This window comes from Argiope bruennichi, chromosome 3, assembly GCF_947563725.1.
Source record: "Argiope bruennichi chromosome 3, qqArgBrue1.1, whole genome shotgun sequence".
Classification (NCBI taxonomy): Eukaryota; Metazoa; Arthropoda; class Arachnida; order Araneae; family Araneidae; genus Argiope; species Argiope bruennichi.
In genome coordinates this window covers 61880464-61896483 of record NC_079153.1, presented here as the reverse complement: position 1 = coordinate 61896483, position 16020 = coordinate 61880464, and the positions used below count along the sequence as shown (strand labels likewise).

At 29.5% G+C, this 16020-nt stretch overlaps 1 protein-coding gene across 1 annotated transcript in view; it reads left to right on the top strand.

The window, feature by feature from the left end:
• Positions 1-16020, top strand: part of LOC129962856 (cGMP-dependent protein kinase 1-like) — a 214579-nt gene that overhangs the window by 104414 nt on the left and 94145 nt on the right. Inside the window, exon 6 of the mRNA XM_056076856.1 lies at positions 12281-12344. Coding sequence (XP_055932831.1) covers positions 12281-12344 — 64 coding nt within the window. The remainder of the gene's footprint in view (positions 1-12280; positions 12345-16020) is intronic.

The following is a 16020-nucleotide window of genomic DNA, read 5'->3' as shown; positions in this document are numbered from 1 at the left end:
GTCTTCATTTAGAATGCCTGTGTGTCAAATTTTATTGTTCTACAACGCGTGTTCAAAAGAAAAGGTACAAAACGACACTGTGGGTATAAATGAAGACTTTATTCAAAGTATACATCATAGGCCTGAGCACAAAGATCCCATTAATTAACGAGCAGAAGGATTCCTTATTCCCAGAATTCCTGTGGCCGTGACGAGACCCAGTCCTTCACAGTGTCCTTGAGTTCACCGTCCGAGTTGAAGCGCTTACCTTTCAGATGTATTTTTAGGGGATCAAACACATGAAAATCGCAGGGCAACATGTCCGGGCTGTAGGGAGGATATCGAGCTGCTTCTACTTGAACTTGGCCAGTTCCATATATGTGACCCTGGAGATGTGTGGACGCGCGTTATCATGGAGGAGAACTACATCCTCCGTGAGTAGCCCCGGTCTTTTGTTCTTGATTGACCTGCGTAGTCTTTGGAGTATTTTATAGTACGCATAGGAGTTAATGGTTCTTCGTTGATCGAGGAATTCAACAGGTAGCGGACCTTGGACGGCGAACTCAAGGATGCTGTGATGGAGTAGGTCTCGTCACGTCCCCTCGTTCTGGGAACAAGGAATCCCTCGGCTCGTTAATCATTGGGATGGTTGATTAACGAGCTGAATGTATGTGTACTTTGAATAATGGTATACTTTGAATTAAGTCTTCATTTATACCCACAGTGTTGTTTCGTACCTTTTCATTTGAACACCCCTTGTAAGTACGATACATTTGTCTGCACACCGCAGACATCCCCTTCCCTTCCACGTAATTTTGGGATTGAAATTAGAATAAGAAAAGGGATTTATTTAGCTTATTAGATAAATTTAATTTCATTAATTAATTAATTAGGTTAATTAATAATTAAGTAACAAATCAAGACACGTCATTTTGTGTAAGATAAAGAACTGAAGCCTCTGTCTTTTAAAAAAATTTGTCAGAACTGATGCCAACCTACATAAATTCATACAAAGATTGATAAATTGGGTGAAAAGCATACTTCCCACGGCCCTAGAAAGGGTTAAATAAAAGTTTTGTTACCAAAATATTTCAAGCGATGTCTTAGACCTAAATACTTTATTATTTAAATGAAATCTGCTTCTTAACTGAGAAAATTGAATTTAAAACGTCAAATCTGACTTTGAAACATTGAAAAATCACATTAGGTAGCAATCAATCAATAAGGATAAAAGATGAATAAAACACTATTCGTTGACAAAGTTTGTAACATCTCAAAATTTCAAAAGCGATTATATTTTATTCATGAAATACTCTTAATGCAGGAAGAGAACAAAATCTTTTATAAAATTTGCATTTTGATTAATGAATAAAATCAATACATTTTTGGATTAATAAAAGATTTAAAAATTTCTTTATTTCCAAAATTGTATTGAAAACATGGATGTGAAGAGATGGATAAATAGGACGTTAATTCTAGATTGTTTGCTAATATCTTAAATAAATTTCAAATGTTTTTCCTCCCTCACAGAATTCAGGCATGCAAATAACATTCTGTGATATGTAAATATTTAAACCTGAGTGTGGTTGAGTTTTTCCAAACCTCAATGTGTGTACATAGTCATTGTTTAAAAAGGATTAATATTTATTGCGTTCATATATTTTTCTATCTTTCCATGGATATATTAGGAGGAATGATCTAAATCAGATGTAAAAATTATTTTTCCCAGTTGTTCAAATCAATAAGTATGCATTTATGTTGAAAATCCCATATCACGCTAAATTTCAGCACAGTTTACTCATTTCAATTGAACGAGTTGAAATTGCGATATTTTTAAATATTCGGAAATTTTTCTACTGGGCATTTAAAAGCTTTGTTGTGTTCGTTCGTCAACAAAAATAAAAGGCAGACAAACTTACTATAAAACTAAATCTTATTACATTATAGATAATATTATCAAATTTACATCAACTTATTTTCATTCAAAATTCTAACATCGTTTTTTAACAACAAATTAAAAGTTCCAAAAAATATCACTGTTGCCAATCTGAATTTTACAACTATTTACAAAATAAAATTTATAATTATTAAAATAATCGTTAGCTACTTTTAAATAAAATATTTACGATTCATGTCGCAACAGCTTAAAAGTTATTTACTTAAAAGAATCTTCAGTTAAACTTGAATTTCCTAGAAACTTGGTTTCTATTTTAAATTTCCACAAAATGATGTTGCAGAAAAAAATATTTTGGCATGAGTTTGGAAAGTTTCTTGACTAAAAAAAAAAGTATAGGATTGATCTTCGCTGTGAGATGTGACATCCACAAAATATCTCGAAATAAATCTATCCTTCTTCTGCTGATATATTTGCGATAAGAAGACTTTACGACACTCACAGTGATGTAAATTCCTGAATATCGGAATCATTTTTATGTTTGAACGAAAAAGCAATTCTGGCTTGATTCAGATTCTTAGGTCTCAGGCTTCGCATTAAGATTTAAATCGGAAATTAAACATTAGTTTGAGCTGGACTAATGTGAATTATAATTTTAAAAATCTATCTCAAGTATAAAATGGTTAGAAATGAATTATATCCGAAACGAATAAATGGCTTGCGTAGTTCTATTTCTAGTGATAATGGAAATGTATGTGTATGTGTGCCCGTGCACTTGGGTTTTGGTGAATTAGAGATTATACCATTTGAACTTAGAGTTACAAAACTTGCAACGCAGATATTTGGGTAATTGAGAACGGACGCATACAAGCTTAGTTTTAAAAATTAAGTGAAATTTTGCTATTTTCTGGGATAGCTTTCAAAAATACCGAAGCAAAAAAAAAAAAAAAAAAAATGCTACTTCAATATAAAAATGAGGAAATTGCCTTTATAATGATTCCAAATTAATTAAAGTGTAAATTTTTTTTCTGAATTTTCTAAATATATTTTCGCACTTTTCAGCAGCAGATTTGATTATTACCTTAAAATTCAAATCGTTTTCACAGCTTAACAAAAAAATTTCAATGTGCAAGTTTTTTCCATCGTTTAAAGCAAAAGGAGAACGACTGTGTCCAATATCTAAATATTTTGCATCATAAATATAACAAGAAGTTTTCAATAATGCGAAATGTTAGTAGGTGAATGCTTATGTGTCTAATAGCAATATTATGATATCGATTTTAACTTTTTAAAGCGTGTTTATAAATGTAATGTACAGAACAGATATAAGATTATTAAAATAACACGGATTTAATCAGTTGGAAATTTTATACTTAAAAATCAACTGTTAACTGAAAATGAATCAGAAGAATTTTAATGGAAAATGAATACAGCACTATCCTTGTCTAGAATTCAATAAATTTTTACATTTGACAGCTTTAGATAGGATTAACCAATAGTAAGGTTGCTAATACCGTGAAATTACACATTGCCTTAATTTTACCAAAAATACATATTTAATAATGTCATTTAAAAAGAATTCTATTAATTATGTATAGTTATTTACTTTTTAATAGCCATTAAGGCTTATTGGCGGAAAAATTTTGGAAAAGAGCGATGATAAACATTTTGTACGTTTTGTCTTGAGAGGCAGTGGTTCGATTTCAGTTCCACAGATCATGGTCTAACAATTGTGTTTCAATCTTTTAAATGAGATCATAATCATTTATATATTTTAAAAATTCAAATAAATAACGACGGTGTACCGCTAACAAGCAACTTTGGACAAACATGGAAGTGCAAACAATATGGGAGATTCATTTTATTTCACCAAAAATATATTATTAAGAATTACAATTATTCTAAAAGATTTGTAAATGTCATGATTTATCTCGAACAAAACACTGAAGGATTTTAATGATTACTTATTTCGTTGTTTCATTACATAATTTATTAATAATTATGTAATAACTGATATATTTAATAACTGATATATCCATCTTAATTTAGAATGAAATTTTCACATTTCTTATTAATGAAAAACTAACGGTTTAGATAGTCACAACAAAAACTTTTTTACAAATTTGTTATGCTTCAGTAGGAGTAAGAAAATTTTATAAAATATGTGTTATATGAAAAATTAACATATATTTAGTATAAATAATGGGAATCTCAATTCAACCGTAAGCAAATATTTTCTATGTAATTTATTTTCAGAACAATATATTATTTTATAACAATATTATCAGTCTCGTAACTAAATAATTGTAAATTTTGTTGATATTTGGTTTTAGGACATTTTTTTTATTTGTTTTCAAAGCATCTAACCTGTATTATTTTCTTGTTATTTGAACTTCTGCCATAAATTTATAAGAAAATTGAATCAATTTGTTATTTAGTTTCTCTTTTATACTAATTTAATTCGGAAGAACAAAAAGCGTTTTTTAGATACATTTTATTGTATTATTTCCAAACAGGCAGGAACCCATCATCAAGTGCGCTAGAAATTATACGCTATATATAGCATTGAAAGAAAGATTTTTGTCAAAATTGCTTTGTCAAATTTCTTTCTGATAATTTTTCATGCAAAGAGGCGCAACGATCGAATTAAAATTGATGAGAGCCATATCAAGGATATTATTGATTTAGATCGTCATAATAAAACACATGAGATTCCAGCAAAGCTCAATATATTGCATTCAAATAAAATAAATAAATAAAGCAGGCTGCCTATATTAAGAAACTAGATTTATAAATCCCTCATCAGCTTAAGTAAATTCATTTAACACAGCACATTAGCATCTCGGAATTTGATTCTGAAATGAAACGAAATCGATATACTTTTGAAACAAAGAATTGATTACTGACGACGAAATGTGGATAGTTTATAACAACGTTAATCGAATAAGATGGAAATTGAAGCAATGATGAACCATTTCAGATAACATCAAAATAAAATTGTTTTCTACAAAAACGAAACAGCGTTATCAACATCAAAACAAAATTATTTTTACCAAGTGTCACAAAAATCAAAACAGAATAATTTTAATATTAAAATAATCAGTATAATAAGAATCAAAACAAAATTATTTTTATTAAAAAAATTCGTATCATTAACATCAGACAAAATAGTTTTTATTACAAAAAAGTCAATGTCTTGAGCATTTTTCTTATAATCTTGTATTCAAAATGATGTATTCGAATTCAATTACAAGATTTAGCTAAATATGAATTATCTAGCGAATTTAGTATATACACGAATTTTAAAATTTCAAAATGCATAAATTTATACTTATTGAAATTTAAAATGAACCCTGAATTTTATTGAACTCTTCTGAAGTTATTTCTGGTCCTTTGAAAACATATTTAAAGATTTATAAGCAATTTTAGAAATTTTATAATTATGTTTCTTGCTTTCTAAATTTTTTTCTTTCAATAATAATATGTCTATAAGCTACTGTCTAAAGAGATTATTTTGATTTAGAAGCAAATTTAAGCGGACAAAGTGATTAATTGCTGTAATAGTTCTATACTCTTGATACTTGCTAGGGTTAAAAGTACGCTTCCGAAATATATTTACTCATGAAAAGTCTTCAAAAGAATAATTTAACATTTACATTTCCTTCCTTTTCCCTTGTTGAGAGAATTCATCCCTTGTGTTGTTTTGTAGAAATATTGAAAATATATTTTATTACATTATTTCGACTGTACCTTCTGTATGCATTTGCTAAATAATATAAATATTTTAAAGTTTCTTTAAACAATTTTTGAGTTTGTTCATATTGTTTGTTCTTTCTGTTTTGTCTCTTGCACAATTTTTGTTCAGTTTTATGCATTTGTTCTATGAAATATTTATTTTATTCCTATTTCTTCATCTTTCACATTGTAAAACTTTATTTGCTGAATGTCTCTGTATGCATTCGAGCAATTCTTTTGTTTATTTAGTTATGACATGGTCAAACAGCTGGATAACATAAAAAATAAATAAATAAAATTTCGAAATAATAATGCTTTTTATATCCTGTAAATTCAATTCTTCTATAAAAGTATATCTGATTTTGTAGTCTTTCAAATTGTTACCTGCTTCAGAGAGATAAATCGCACATTTAGCTAATTTATTTTAAGATGTTTAATTCAAATTTATCGCAACGTTTTTGATTATTTAAAAAAAAGGAATTTAGATATTTATTAAACAGAAGTATTCTTTCATTAAATTAACATCCTAATGCAGACAAAGTCATCTTAATACTTCATTAACATTTTATTTTTCATTCAAAAATGTTAGTTTGCTTCATTAAGAAATTATTATTAGCCTGTCAAGAATTTCAGACTTTTTTTATCCTAATATTTATACAAAAATTCTTTTTATTTTATAGATTTCGACTGATAGTGGCGTTGGGAAATTAGAAAAACATTTTGTACATAAATGTAATTGGCAATATTTTTCAGTTAGTTTAGATTGCAATAAAGGATTGTAAAATAAGTTTTTAAATTTCGGTTGATCGTATCTGATACATTTAATACCTAATATTAAACAAACATTGTAGGTAAGCAGTATTTATATTAGTTAAGTTTTTGATTCCGTAAATTTAATATTGTTTGAATTTTAATATAAGAAAATAAAAAAAAATTATTCTTAAGCAATGGCGGATTGCATTTTAATGTCTATGCTGCGTTAAGCAATGGTGGAGCGAGATTAAACGGCAACTGAAGTAAAATAATTTTTCTGTTTTCAGTGGCTTAATGGAGATTGATAGTTTCCATGCGATGGTATTATTTTTCACCTTGCTCTTATATTATATCATAAAGTGACATATACGCACTAGCGTTTTGTCCTCTTGGCGCCTCCAATGTACTTCGCTTGCTGTATTTATATTCTAGTCGCCATCCAATCACTACATCACCGTCGATAGAACAATGATAATTTGAACTGAAAATGCTACAAACTGAATAAATTTTAGACTAGCCGCTACACCCGCAATTCTATTTACGTTTATTTGTTCTATATAGACATAAGATGAAGAAAAATGCCTATAATTTTGCATTGCACAATATTTGAATTCTTATAGTTAAGCCCTTAAGATATTTTAGAACCTTTACCTTAATTTTAATAATAATTAATTAGCCATTATCAAAGATTTCATAAAAGCAAACATTTGTCTCACCGCTGTCGCATACATAGGGTTCTGCTAAAATCATTCTATTCTACGTTATCCTGAGAACTACTGCGACGAATTTCATGTCTACAAAACAGACTACGCACCACTTTTCCATTTAACTGTCACTTCAAATGAAATGTTGATGCAACATAGTAGAACAACTTGTACATCCCAATTTGCTAAAAGTCATGTGACTGTTTATTTAACGTCTTCTTGGCAGCCTTTATCCTATATTTGTGAGGAGTCATTAGCTAACACATCAGGGTTATTCAAGCGATTTCCTAATATTACATGATTTTTGAAGCTTTGTGGAAGATTGTCAGTACGGAAGGAAAACAGAAATTGAGCATTGAATAAAGGAGGATGGTGCTGTCATTCAATATACTTGCTCCGCTTTCTTTGAGAGGGGCGTCGTCAATTCACTTGGTGCTCTGTTAACGCCAAATGATTTGACGATGAATTTCACATGTAGAAATATTTTTATTCCATACAAAGTGTCGGACTTTCACAATAAATCCATTTTCATCCAGTTTTGTGTCTCAATTTATCAACTGTTTTCAATTACTTCTTCCAACAATTACTTAGGAAACACTGGTGGCGTCTGTGGAATCAAAAGAGAGTAAGGTTCACTGAGTAATTATTTATTTTGGATTAATAATTATTTATCTGGTCGATTCTAATTTAATCCTATATAATGTTCATTACTTCAAAATCATTATTATGCATTAATGTATGAGTGACTAGTTGAAGCTGAGTTTTAACTATATATATATATAACCTTAAATAAATAAATTATTTATTGGAATAACCTTCACCGAATTCAGAAAGTGCGACGGTTTGTAGACTTACATAGCACACTTAAAAATACACCGCTGGTCATTAAAATTGCAACATCATGAATGAAAGCAAATAGAAAAAACATATTTATTGTACGTAAACAGTATGGTATGAAGACAAAATGAATAAATTTGTAAGCTGTTTGGGGGTTTACAGGGGTACGAAATTTGTAGAAAAACTGCCACCCCTGGCAGCTAAATACGCCTTTACTGGGTTAGGCATGGAGTGGATATGGGCTTGGAAGACAGAAACAGGCACTTAATTCCATGCTGCCTCAAATCTAAGCTACACTTCATAAACCGTATTAGGATGGAGTGGATCGGGGCTTGGATGATAGAAACAGACAGCCCATTCCATGCTGCCAACCTTCACCAACCGTATTAGTTGGAGAGGGGTGGTAGGCCAGTCTCTCGGCAACCCATTACCAGAGGCTTTCAATGGGTGACAGATCTGGAGGTCAACATTCGTATACCCTGTGTATCGAGAAAGGTCAGAACACGATGTGCAACATGTGGCCTTGCATTATCTTGTTTGAAGAGGGCAGTTGGCAGGCCTCGAAGATAGGGCATAGCCACTGGGCGTAAGATGTCAGAAATGTATCAATCTACATTCAAATTGCAGTCAATCCGAACTAGAGATGTGCGTTTTGTTTACCTATTGAATATCCAAACGATCACACCAGGTGCAGGACCTCTATGCCGATATCGAATGCAAGTAGGCGACGTGCGGTCTCTTTGGAGCCTCCAGATACGTATAATGCCATCAGAATACTGCACGTAGAACCGGAACTCATCTCAAAATACGACATTGTGTTTGTCCTGTATCCAATTTTGTCGTTCGGCGCATAAGAGTCGCCATCTCTCTTTATGCTGCATTGTCAATGGAAGCCGAAATAGTGGTCGCTATTGTCATAGTCCATGTTGCTGTCCAAACGTCGTCGTATGCTGGGAGCGGATACTGGGCGTTCTGCAAACATGTCCATTTCCTGACTAATGGTCCATGACGAGGTTGTACATTTTTGTAAGACCGACCTCACAATAAGTCTGTCTTCTAGGGCGTTAGTCATGGGAGGGCGTTGAAAGGCAGCTGACCAGTATGACCCTCAGCAATCCACTTATTCTATATTTGCCTGACAATGATTGGATTTTGACCTGTGTGACGGGCGATAGATATCACGGAACGATAATCTACACTGTCTATAGGCAACGATCCAGCCTGCATTGAATCTCGACATTTGTTGGTAAACATTTCTTCTTATTATTCGAGGTATAGCAAAATATTCTGAGCACACTACAACCTTACAAAGCGCTTTCCGTATGAAAAAATTACTACACAATTTTTCTTTTATGCAGTGCTTCAGGTGGCGTTTCTCTCTCCTGCGTCGTTTGAATGCGCTGAAACTAATCATTTGCATATCCCAACCGCTTCTTCTTTTTCATGTGATTTTGACATTCGTCAGATAATTCTTTCCTGATGTTGTAATTTTAATGACCAGCAGTATATTTCGAAATCCGCTGTATTAAAAAGTCCAGTTTATGCTGCACTTCAAATGAAGAAAATAATAGACGAGGAATTTAACATTTTAGAATGCTTATCAGTACACTAATGTTCAGTTTAAACAGTATTCAGAATAAAAGAATAACTTTATAAAGTAAGAGAATTTTACTTTCAAAGGTTTTATAACTTGGACAGATCGTTAAAGACTCATTGTCAAAATTAATTCATAGATGAGATGAGTGGTGGCATGACGAATCTATAATGTTTGTGCATATGTCATTCTGTGATGTCATGACTTATATAAAGACATGACAGATCTTATGATAATATATAAATCGCTACAATGATACATTAGAGAGGACTACAAAAATCAAAGTCCTCTCTAATGTATTTCAATTCTAACTGATTTCACCACGCATTTCAAGTTTTGCTGAACTTAAACATTTTGATATTAGCAATATGGAACAAATTGATAATATTTTATAATGTTTGAATTTTTTTGAGAAGGTGATTATATGTTGATATTACAAAACAAGAAGAACATTACAGTTTTAGATTTTTAAGAAAAACTTTCATTACTGTTTATTTTAAATCAACTTTTGAGTGGTTTGTGAATTGAAATTTTCTTAGTTTAATCTTTGTGCAATAAATAAAAGAACGGCATAATCAGTCTTTATGTATTTAATATAAATCAGAAAAAAATTCACATAAAAAGAAGTATTAATATGAAACACATATTGGCGTTTCATATTCATACTTCATATTTTAAGACAAAAAGAACATTACAAAATAAGATTTTAGAAAAACTTCCATTATTGTTTATTTTAAATCACCGTTTGGGTTGTTTACCAATTCGTTGACGTCATATAATTTTAATGGTATTTAATATCATAAATATTGCTGTAGACATTTTAAGTCGCTGAAATTTAAACTTAAAGGCCTAAAGTTAATTTTCAAAAGAGGAAAAGATACACAACTGAAACTACTATAATATGTTTACCTCTTCAGAACAGCTGCTTAAGATGTGTCTCGTTTAATCTTCTGAAGAAAGCGCATATAAAAGAGATAAACATAAGAAGAGACCAAATTAAGCTTAGAGAAGGGTCTTTAAAAGTTCCAGATGATCAGTTCTTTATTAAAAATAAGACAATTTTAGTTAATTAAGCTTCTCATTTTATTTGCTACAGTCCTAAGCTGTTTTAATGCCTAGAAATTTAACTCGAGGAAGATTTTGGAATTTCCTTAGTTCAATCTTTGTACAGTAAATAAATGAAAGAAATTGGCAGGCTGTATATATTAATAACAATCAGAAAAAAAATGCATAATACATTACTTTAAAATATGCATCGCATCAGTGTTTTCTATTTATGAAATACTTGGAATTAATTCATAAGTTGAGCTATTTTACTAGGCTTAAAACTTTAATTTGATCTTGTTATCTTTATTATCTCTTCTATTGATAAAGAAAAATATGTACGTTTTAAGAATTATCTTTCTAAATTGCTTGAGGTGTATATCCAAATATCTCTCTTAAATTTAAAACAATAATGATCAAATTACTTTTACTATCGATCATTAAATTTTCTCATGTTTTTTTTTCTAATGAGTTCAGACTTTCTTTGATAATTTACCGCAGAAATACGTATTCATAGCTGAACTTCTGCTTCTTTATTGATTCACAAAATGACGAACTGAGAAACCTAAGACGATGAAAATTATTTTTTATATAAAAATATCGTTTGCAGCAAATTATTTTAAGTTTTCTCTCTTTCTTCTTTTTTTTTTATCGCATCTTCATTTTGAATACATTGTTTCGATTTTTATCGTCTGCAATTGTTCAAGTCTTATCATAAATACGAAGAAAAATAAACATATAAAATAATTATCATAATTATTATTTTGTTTTCAAATCTTTATTTCATGTTTTTGTAGTTTTATTTTCGTTGATTTTCGTTATGTCAAAGGCAATGCTATTTAAGGTTTTGTTAATTTTGTGTAAGAACCATGTAGACAAATTACCCTCTCTTTAAATATAGAGTCTAAAATTCCTTTGAAATGTAGATTTCTAAATTTTAAATCTTTGTTTTTCTTATATATATACTAATACAATGTAATTTATTTTATTAAATTATAATTACGATAGCAATTTTTACAAAAAACATTAGTCAGGCTGCTAGATAATTTTAGACCGAAATTATATGATGCTTCAATTAGAATCTTCTCTGTATTTTTTATATAAAGTAAAGTAAAAATAAAATTGTATCTCCACTTCTACTAAATGTTCAGTCGCCAATTATATAAATTTTCCGCTAAATTGATCTTTCGTACAATTACATTAAGAAATGCATTTCGCATACTGCTTTTCAGTATATCATTATGCATTTCTTTATTGAAAAATGCATTCAGATTCCAATACCAAGTAAATTGATTTTCTATATACACACAAATCCTCAGTGTTGCTCTAGTTTCTATCTTTTTCTCTTTTTCTTAACGTTTAATTTCGGTCAGAAAGTTACGGGACAAGTTGAAGATTAGTCACTTAAATTTCAAATTAAAACTCAAACTTAAGTTGATATAAAAAAAATGAGAGAGACACACAAAGTAATGAACTTGAGGTATAAACATCTAAAATAAGTATGAGTTACATGCTTCTGAAAAATTGAAGTCTATAAATATAGTTTTAATGGCTTTTCTTAGAACAATTAATGAGTTGAATGAAATTAATTGAATCCTTTAGCAATTAATGAGTCCAGCGAATCAGTTGATCGCCAAAATTGTCTAATTATCAAATAAAAATTCATTTATTGTTGTGTTCTTGGTATTTTGAAATTCTATTTTTTCCTATCAAGCATTTATATTCGTTTTCTTTTCGCAGCGTGCCTCTTTTAAAGAACTTAAAAGACGAAGTTTTGGCGAAAATGGCTGATGTATTGGAAGTTGTAAGTAGTTTATATTATTATTATATATATAGATTATATATGTATACAACATTATTTTACCTTTTTTTAAATTAAATTTTAATATCATTATGGTATAATTTTATTAAAATATTTTCTATGCCGGTTTTAATGTATTTAGGATCTTTTGTCTTAATTCTATTAGTATCCTTGAAGAATGACTTCTGAAGGAAAAGCACTTTTTCAACTGTAACTCAGTATACAAAATGACTAACAGCTTCGAATATGTGACATAATCGCTAGAGACTTCATTCCTCATATTTAATGGGTAGTTTAAAATAACTATGCGGTATTTATCTGTCATTTTATTGTAACGTAATAAATTAAGTGAGCCTAGAAAGAAATACAAAAACTGTTTAAAATTCATGTCTTATTTGAACCGAAGATAATGCTTATAAAAATTGCCATTTCTCCAGATGAATTTACATATTTTAAACCGTATTTGCTTACTGATGCATTTACAAAGTTTGCACTTCTTTTAGACGGTTTCAAATAAACTATCTATAGTGAATGGTAATACATTACACGTTCATCTTTTTCTATGTTTAAATCTATTGGATATTATTCTTTGACTAAGGTAAATTATGCTTTTTAATATTTTTATACGAAGTACAGCACTCAAAAAATGCGCACTCGAGATTTTGAAAAAATCTTCACATTTTAGACCTCTATGAATTCAAAAAATACGTTTTTGAAAAATGTCTGTCTGTCTGTGACAAAGATAACTTAAAAACGCTTTGAGCTAGACGGAAAAAACTTGATATAGGGCCTTTACATAAAAACTTGTAGATTTCTGTCAAATTTTAAGCAAAATCCGTTCATAGGAAGTCTGTCTGTCTGGTTGGTCGAATATAGATTAATGCAGTAACTACAAAACGAAGAGTGCTAGATGGACATAATTTAGCATACAAATTTAACATATATACAGTATACACCTATCAAAATTTTAAGCCAAATTGAACAAGGGATTGATTTTCTTTCGACCTATACTTTCATAAAAATCTGCTAATTCAAAAACTCGCACTTTTTAACTTAAATATATTTAATTTGGTATATGATTTTGTGGCTACAAGTGTAGATCTGTGTTCCGATTTGTATAATCGATTGGGCAAACGCGCTCCTTCAAAATAAATATATAATAATAATTTTCAAATATTTTTTTATTGTCTACCATATTAATTGTCAAAAACATCGCCAAAGATCACAAGGTATATTCAGTAAAAATGCTAAATTCATGCCAAGCTTTAATATTTCATAACTATTGTACGTCAATATCATTCAAGGCGTTTTCTGGGATAGTATCTTCATAAGAGAATATGCGAGAATATTTCGAGGATATTCCTAGTTATATCATGCTTTTAAATTAATGTTGTTTTACCATCATTGCAGAATCATTCTGACAGTCATATGAACTTTCAGTCACTTTAGATAATATAGATTTAAATATTTAAAAAAAAACAGATAAAATGACCACTAGCTGCAATGGCCCTAATACCTAATCTAATTTTAGAATTTTCAGTCATGGTATTTGATCTGGCAGTAGCTGGGATGGTTTATGTTCTAGGCAAATTGAAAAGCTATATCTAGAGCACAACAGTCTGAAATTGCAATGCAATCGATCTATAATTGCTTGTATATTCCAGAAGATATAGAGGATGACCCAAAAAGTGGAGCAAGCGCTTATTTCCTTTGCGTAAATATTTCGAATGAGAAAATCTTATTAAATCAAACGAAGATACTTTGACCTTATAGGAGGTTGATTAAAAAGCTTAAAATTGAATTTATATTGGACTCTTACATTATAAAGTACTGTTAATAAAATGTTTCACTTCCAATTACATATTTAAACACAAAATTTACGCTTTTATCTCCACATTGCAGTGATGTTTTGATCTAAATTTAGAGAGGGTTTGCACACATTTACACCGAATAATTTATTTCGTAAATGCAAATTTATTCAATAAATAAAAAAGTCGCCAGCAAATATTTATAGATTAATACATTATTCAATCATCGTGATCTGAAGAATTTTCCTACCCAGGCATTGTTCACTTTGACTTGTTGACGCCTGGTAGTTAAACAAAATAAAGAAGATAAATTAAATACTTAAGATCTCTCAAAGAAATAGTGCAATATCGAACAAGATATTAAGTGCGTGATATTATGCTTCCCCTTATATTAAAAACAAAACCCATCGAATTTTAGCAAAGTCAAGTAATTTGAAAATCTGATGATTTATGCTGCATGTAATACAGCTGCATCTATATGTAAGTTCTATTTCATTTTGAAAGTATTTAAATACTTCATTTCATGTATGAAGTTGTTTTGAAATTTAATTAGAATTAATAAATGTGCTATTATTTTTTTATTCCGCTCTTTTAATAATTTATCATGATATTTAAATACCTGAAATGTATAAGGAAAAACGCCACTCTAAAGAACTAGGGAAATCATTTAAGTCAATAAACATGTTTTTTAATATATTTGTAAAATTTTGTACACAGAAGCATGAAATTTCATGTGTGCATGTATTAATGTTAATTTAATTTTTTAAGCCTTTTATGATTAATCACTACAAATATCAATGTTTTTTATGCAATTAATTACTTTTTTTAAAGTAGCTTCGTAATAACATTGCTTTCAAAGTTTAAATGTAATATTTAAGGAAAGATATATTTATTTGATTTTTTTGGGTACCTTGTATATGTAATTATAGACATATTTAGCCTAGAGCTAAATCCCTATAGAAATGAAATTCAACTCCCCATTCACTTTCCTACTTGCAGTTCTTGCCTTCCATAAATGTCCATTCCTTCTTACTCGACAAATTTGATTAAATTTAATATCATGGTGGCTTACAACATGCAATTTTAGTTTTAAATTATTGCAATGGCACAGAATGAAAATTGTTCGCATTTATAATACGAATAAACTGTCACGCTATTAACTTTCTAGATAAAAAAAATTGAGCTAGTTTTAATTCCTAACGGATTTTGCTGTATTAAGAAAAGAAGTATTTGAGATAAGAAATAAGTGATTAATTTTTATAATGAGCAAAACATTCGAAAAGTTTTTAAACATATTTATTCACATCATCGAGGTATAGAGAGATTTCCTTTCTTCAATTTAATTATTTTTTTAAAGAAAAAAAAATGGTAATATACTCATGAATTTCAAAATAAGTTAATAGATTCAGCATTAAGAAGATGAACCATGTGTGTAATACTATCTTCAAATTAATTAACGTGCGTGTTAAGAATTTACCCAAAATGTTTTTTCTTCGGAGAATGTTTCTATTGCCTACAAATGCTTACGTATAAGAATTATTATTTCCTTTTACAGCCTCCTTCAATCTAATTGATGGAACAAAAGTTTTTACCAAAATCCACAAAACAAAATGGAAACCAAATAGAAAAAAAAATTACAAAAACGAAAGAAAAGAAATTGAAATCTGCTATTGCAAATTTCAAGTTATCAAAGGAGAACATTATTTATCTTTTGAAATCACTTGGTATCAACCCGACAGAATAAAGGATGCTAAAATTGGAGTGAGAGCTCATTTTGTGACATACACTCGTCCTACAAATATCTCTATTTTATATTTTTGCAGAGAATAATCATCTAAATCTTTTTTTTCGGTGCCACCGGTTTTTTTTTT